Source organism: Dipodomys merriami, unplaced genomic scaffold (assembly GCF_024711535.1).
Source record: "Dipodomys merriami isolate MVZ:Mamm:240054 unplaced genomic scaffold, mDipMer1.0.p SCAF_90, whole genome shotgun sequence".
NCBI classification, from domain to species: domain Eukaryota; kingdom Metazoa; phylum Chordata; class Mammalia; order Rodentia; family Heteromyidae; genus Dipodomys; species Dipodomys merriami.
In genome coordinates, this window is record NW_027206513.1 from 1,321,180 (window position 1) to 1,327,883 (window position 6,704).

The following is a 6,704-nucleotide window of genomic DNA, read 5'->3' on the forward strand; positions in this document are numbered from 1 at the left end:
AGCAAGAAGAGCCTGGAATGATGTATGCCATGCCCTAAAAACAAACAACTATCAACCAAGAATACTGTACCCAGCTAAACTCTCCTTCATAACTGAAGGCCAAATAAAAACCTTCCATAGCAAAGAAAAATTGAAACAATACATCTCCACCAAACCAGCCCTACAAAAGATTCTTAAAGATGTCCTACACATAGAAAACCAACAAGACCGCAATAAAGGCCAAGAAACTGCACCCAAACTGAGAATCCAAGAACCATAGGCAGAACCCAGTTTTTGCAGCCCCCAAGAAGGTGGATAACATGGGAGGAACTCCCAAATACCTCTCAGTCCTATCTCTTAACGTTAAGGGACTGAACTCTCCAAATAAGCGACAGAGACTGTCTAGTTGGATTAAAAAACAATACCATTCTATCTACTGCCTGCAGGAGTCACATCTTGCCAGTAAAAACAAACACATTTTCAATGTTAAAGGCTGGAACAAAATCTACCAAGCTAACGGCCCCCATAAACAGGCGGGAGTTGCAATCCTAATATCAGATAAAATAGACTTCAAATTAAAATTCGTGAGAAGAGATAAAGAAGGTCGCTACATACTAATTAAAGGATCTCTCCTTCAGGAGGATATTACAATTCTAAATATCTATTCGCCAAACAATGGAGCACCCAAATTTATCAAAGAAACACTACTTTCCCTCAAATCCCATATAGATCCAAAGACATTAATTGTTGGGGATTTTAACACACCACTCTCCCCACTAGATAGATCAACTCAGCAAAAACTCAACAGAGAAACCGCAGATCTAAACAGCTGCATAGATCAACTAGACTTAACAGACATCTACCGAACATTTCACCCAGCAGCATCAGAATACACGTTTTTCTCAGCAGCACATGGAACGTTTTCTAAAATAGACCACATTTTAGGCCACAAAGCAAACTTGTCTAAATTCAGAAACATTGAAGTTATACCTTGCATCCTCTCTGACCACAAGGGAATAAAATTAGAACTCAACACCAAAAGCCACCAAAGAAAGTCCGGCATCACATGGAGGCTGAACAACACACTGCTGAATCATGAGTGGGTCATGGAAGAGATTAGAAAGGAAATTCAAATGTTCGTGTTATTCAACAAAAATGAACACACAAATTACCAGCTCCTCTGGGACACAGCAAAGGCAGTACTCAGAGGCAAGTTTATAGCTCTGAGCTCCTACATCAACAAATTGGAGAGATCTGAAACTAACAATTTAATGACACATCTAAACCTCCTTGAAAAAGAGCAGCAAGATAAACCCCAATCCAGTAGACGGAAAGAAATAATCAAAATTAAATCAGAATTAAATGAATTAGAATCCAAAAAAAAGAAAGAATCAACAAAACAAAGAGTTGGTTCTTCGAAAAACTTAACAAAATTGACAGACCCTTAGCAAATCTTATCAGAAAAAGAAGAGAACACACCCAAATTAATAAACTCAGAGATGAGAATGGAAACATCACCACGGAAACAACCAAGATTCAGAACATTATAAGGGAATACTTCTCAAAACTTTATGCTAATAAGTTTGAGAACTGGACAGAAATGGACCTTTTCCTAGCAAATATTGACATGCCAAAAGTAAACCAAGATGAGTTAAACTATCTTAACAGGCCCATATCAAGCACTGAAATAGAAACAGCAATAAGAGACCTCCCAGCTAAGAAAAGTCCAGGACCAGATGGTTTTACAGCGGAATTTTACAAGGCCTTCAAAGCAGAGCTCACACCAATACTCCTCCAACTCTTCAATGAAATTGAAAGAGAAAGCTCACTTCCGAACACATTCTATGAAACCATCATAACCCTCATCCCAAAACCAGGCAGGGACTCATCAAAGAAAGAGAACTATAGACCCATTTCTTTGATGAATATTGATGCAAAACTTCTCAACAAAATTTTGGCCAATTGAATTCAACAATTCATCCAAAAAATCATACACCACGATCAAACAGGATTCATTTCAGGGATGCAAAGCTGGTTCAATATACGCAAATCAATTAATATTATTCATCACATCAACAGGAGCAAGAATAAGAACCACATGGTTATCTCAATAAATGCAGAAAAAGCATTCGACAAGATCCAACACCCCTTCATGATGAAGGTTTTGGAAAAATTAGGAATCCATGGAACATTCCTCAATACAATAAAGGCTGTATATGACAAACCTACAGCCAGCATTGTACTCAATGGTGAAAAACTAAAGCCATTTCCTCTTAACTCAGGAACAAGACAAGGATACCCACTCTCTCCACTCCTCTTCAATCTAGTATTAGAATGCCTAGCTACAGCAATAAGACAAGATGCAGACGTAAAGGGGATCCAAATAGGGAAAGAAGAAATAAAACTCTCCCTCTTTGCAGATGACATGATCTTGTACTTAAAGGATCCCATAGACTCCACTCCCAAATTACTCAAGCTGATTCAAAACTTTGGCAAAGTAGCAGGTTATAAAATTAACCCCCCAAAATCAATGGCTTTTCTGTATGCCAACAATGAGAAAAGAGTGGCTGAAATTAGGAAAGCAACTCCATTTGTAATAGCCCCACAAAAAATAAAATACCTAGGAATTAACTTAACTAAAGAAGTGAAGGACCTCTATGATGAAAACTTTAAAATCTTGAAAAAGGAAATCAACACAGAACTTAAAAAATGGCAAAGCCTCCCATGCTCCTGGATTGGCAAGATTAGCATCGTGAAAATGGCAATACTTCCCAAGGCTATCTACAAATTCAATGCAATACCTATCAAAATTCCAACCTCATTCTTCAAGGAAATAGAACAATAAAAGACCCCGAATAGCAAAAGCGCCCCTCAACGGAAAGAACACTGCTGGAGGAATATCAATACCAAATTTCAAACTCTACTATAAAGCCATAGTAATCAAAAGAGCTTGGTATTGGCATAAGAACAGACCTCAGGACCAATGGAATAGAACTGAAAACTCAGAAATGAACCTACAGACCTATATCCATCTAATCTTCGATAAGGGAGCTAAAACAATAGAATGGAAGAAAGACAGCCTCTTCAGTAAATGGTGCTGGCAAAATTGGTTAACTACTTGTAGAAAACTAAAGCTAGATCCTTATATATCACCCTGCACCAGAATCAACTCCAAATGGATCAAAGACCTTGAAGTCAAAGCAGACACTCTGAAAACATTACAGGATGGAATAGGAAAAACCATAGGTCTCCTTGGCTCAGGCCGAAATTTTTTGAATAGAGACCCGGAAACACAACAAATCAAAGAAAGGTTGGACAAATGGGATTGCATAAAGTTGCAAAGCTTCTGCAGGGCAAATGACATAGCTAGCAAGATCAATAGAAAGCCCACGGATTGGGAGAAGATCTTTACTAGCCATACAATGGACAAGGGTCTCATATCTAAAATATACTTGGAACTCAAAAAATTAAACCCCCCAACAACAAATCCTCAAAGAAACAACTGCCCAATAAATAAGTGGGCGAAAGACTTAAAGAGAAACTTCTCTGAAGAAGAAAGAAGGATGGCCAATAGACACATGAAGAAATGTTCAACATCCCTAGCCATAAAAGAAATGCAAATCAAAACAACATTGAGATATCACCTCACCCCAGTTAGAACGGCAAAAATCAAGAACTCTAACAACAACAGATGCTGGAGGGGATGTGGACAGAAAGGAACTTTACTTCATTGTTGGTGGGAATGTAAACTTGTTCAACCACTTTGGAAAGCAGTATGGAGGTTCCTCAAAAGACTTCACATAGAACTCCCCTATGACCCAGCAATCCCACTTTTGGGCATTTACCCAAATGTTTACAAACAAGACCACACTAAAGCTACCAGCACAACAATGTTTATTGCGGCATTATTTACCATAGCTAAGATATGGAACCAACCCAGATGCCCCTAAGTAGATGAAGGGATCAAGAAAATGTGGTATATATACACAATGGAATTCTATGCCTCCATCAGAAAGAATGACATTGCCCCATTTGTTAGGAAATGGAAAAACTTGGAAAAAATTATATTAAGTGAAGTAAGCCAGGCCCAAAGAAACATAGGTCCCATGGTTTCCCTTATTTGCAATATCTAGTATATGTATGAGTCAAGCGGAAAAGGTCAGATAATGTGATGTCAGGAAAATGAACCCTTAGATATGTATTTTAATGTTTTTTCTTTCATGCATGTGTTTCTAAAGCATTTATAAGATTATCTCTTTGTTGCTTTGTATGTCCCTCTCCCACAGTATAACCCCTGCTTTCACTATATTTGATGTCAGTATAACTTGTGGAGGAGATGGGGAAAAACCAGTTGTTTAAGAATACAGGTGGACCTGTTGCAACAATGAGAAGTACAAGTTGTCATGTCCAAAACGAGCTTTACAACGTCCGGTGGGGGCGAGGGAAGGGGGGGAAGGAGAAGGATTGGGATTGGGGGGGAGGGGGGAGGCTGGGAAGGGATGTGGAGGGTAAACCAAAGGAGGAGTGTGCAATGTTTGGTAAGAAATGTACGCATTATCCTGCCCATGTAATTGTAACCCCTCTGTACAGTATGTTCACAAATAAAATTAAATAAAATTAAAAAAAAAAGTTCCTGGAGCATACTTTTCTAAACCTATTTCTAAATTTGAATCTCTCATGCCTCCTTACATCGGGATAAATCCCTATAAGGTCAGAACCTTTCTCCCAAAAATGGGTGATACATGTTTGCTGAAGATAAACAGTTCATGCTCTCAACATCAACCACATCCTAGGAAAATAGCTAAAACCAGCTAAAACTACACAGTCAGTTCATTAGAACAAATTAGCTTTAAAAAAGAAAATCAAAATAGATCTGGCAGATTGCCCTTCTAAACCAGAGTTGGACTCCCTTTAAATGAGGGGTGGACTCCCAAAAGAGAATGCCTTCCTTGTTGGACTGATTGAAGACAACGTAAAAGACTTAAACAAATGTTTATTTTGACTATATTAGTTCTCAGATCCCCAAGAGATGTTTAAAACACACACACACACACACACACACACACACACACACACACACAAATACACACAAACACACGCGCGCGCGCACGTTTTACTTCCTACCACACATGATTAAACCATTTTGCATGCTTTTAAATCACAGGCTGGGTCAGTCACCTAAGCTATAAAACAAACCTGGAACTTTTAAAAATGGTGATGAAGGGCTGGGAAGGTGGCTCAGTGGTGGAGCGCTAGCCTTGAGCTGAAGAGCTGAGGGACAGCGCCCAGGCAAGGAGTTCAAGCCCCACGACTGACAAAAAACCAAAACCAAAACCAAGAACAAAAACAAAAGGTGAGGAAAATGGCAGGAATGATCCGACAATAAGCAAACCTTTTTTTCTCTCACACCCTCGATGGGTGTGAGAGCGGGGTGAATTCTCGCTCCGATGGGGTCAGCATTTTTGATTTACTTTTATAGTTTTCGTTATGCCGAAATCGCACCGGGGCGGCGCTTTCCTGCCACCGAGGCGTCTGTCCAGACCTGGGTCCTCACAGACGAGCGATAAGAGCTCTCGGCCTCACACCTCGTCCCGTCCCCACACGGTCACGGGGCAGCCAGGTAGGCCGGCGACGGTGGGGTGTCCTCAGGAGCGGCACCCACCACACGAATGGCTCCGGAAGCGGCCCGGGCTAGGGAGCGGTGGGCCGGGCTGCTACAAACCCAAAGCCGGGGGGTGAAGGAGGTGGGGAAGGCCAGGGGACGCTGGGAGCTGAGCCCAGCACACAACCTGTGGGACGCTGGGCCTGCGGCGGAGGGCGACGCCCTCGCATCCCTCCCACCCCTCCAGAAGGACTTACTGAAATACATTTTCCTGGTTGTCCATGGCGAGGAGGACGCGGGGACGGCAGCAGGCCCAGCTGCTGCGTGAAGACTATTCGAATCTCCCGCGCAGCCGCAGACTCTGCGCCGAACGTTGGCGAGACGCCTGGCTATTGGACACACTGCAGACGGGCTGGCCAATCGCTGGGGCCGTTGCCGGGAGACCAGGTCCCGCCTTCCCTCTCCTGGATGGTCCTCCCACTTGCGCTTGGCTAGGATAGAAAGTAAACCGAACGACCTCTGAGGTAAGGTGTGGAAGTGCGGGTGTCCGCGCCGCCAGGGGGCGCGAACCTTGGTTCGGGCGTAAGGATAAAAAAACTCTCCAAAGTGCAATGGATTTGCACAATCCCAGGATTAACATTTTGTCCTGGGAAGATATCTGGAGACGGCCTTTGATCCTCAGAGCGGCGTCCTCTGCCTGCCGTTTGCAGTCGCTGTGTCTGGTTCACAGAGAGATGTAAAAGAATCCAGAGGGTCCAGTCTGTCAAGCCAGGGGAGATGCTGGAGTATCCTTTAGGAAGATAGGCCAGGGAGAGGGTGGCTCAGTCAGGACAACTAGCTCTCAGGAGGCTGAGGGCCAAGGTTTGTCGTTCGAAGACAACCGGGGCAGGGGCTTCCCTGTAAAGGAAAGGGGCTGGGACTCTTACAGACTTAGGGACTTGATGTCATGGAAGAGAGAGAGAGAGAGAGAGAGAGAGAGAGAGAGAGAGAGAGAGAGAGAGAGAGAGAGAGAGAGAGAGAGAGAGAGAGAGAGAGAGAGAGAGAGAGAGAGAGAGAGAGTGTCTTGGAGTGATGAGTTTGGGCAGGTAATGGAATATGTGAAAGTTCAACATACTTTGTAGGA

At 42.7% G+C, this 6,704-nt stretch overlaps 1 protein-coding gene across 2 annotated transcripts in view; it reads right to left on the reverse strand.

Moving 5' to 3' along the window:
* The window catches only part of LOC138821168 (mitotic checkpoint serine/threonine-protein kinase BUB1-like), a 47,525-nt gene extending 41,626 nt beyond the window's left edge, over positions 1–5,899 (reverse strand). Inside the window, exon 1 of one of the 2 annotated variants that reach the window (XM_070013251.1) lies at positions 5,839–5,899. Coding sequence is in view for 1 of the 2 variants with exons in the window: in XM_070013250.1 (XP_069869351.1) it covers positions 5,839–5,864 (26 nt within the window). In the remaining variant the exon portion in view is untranslated. The remainder of the gene's footprint in view (positions 1–5,838) is intronic. The other variant, XM_070013250.1, reaches the window with a different exon arrangement.
* Positions 5,900–6,704: the final 805 nt, after the last annotated feature.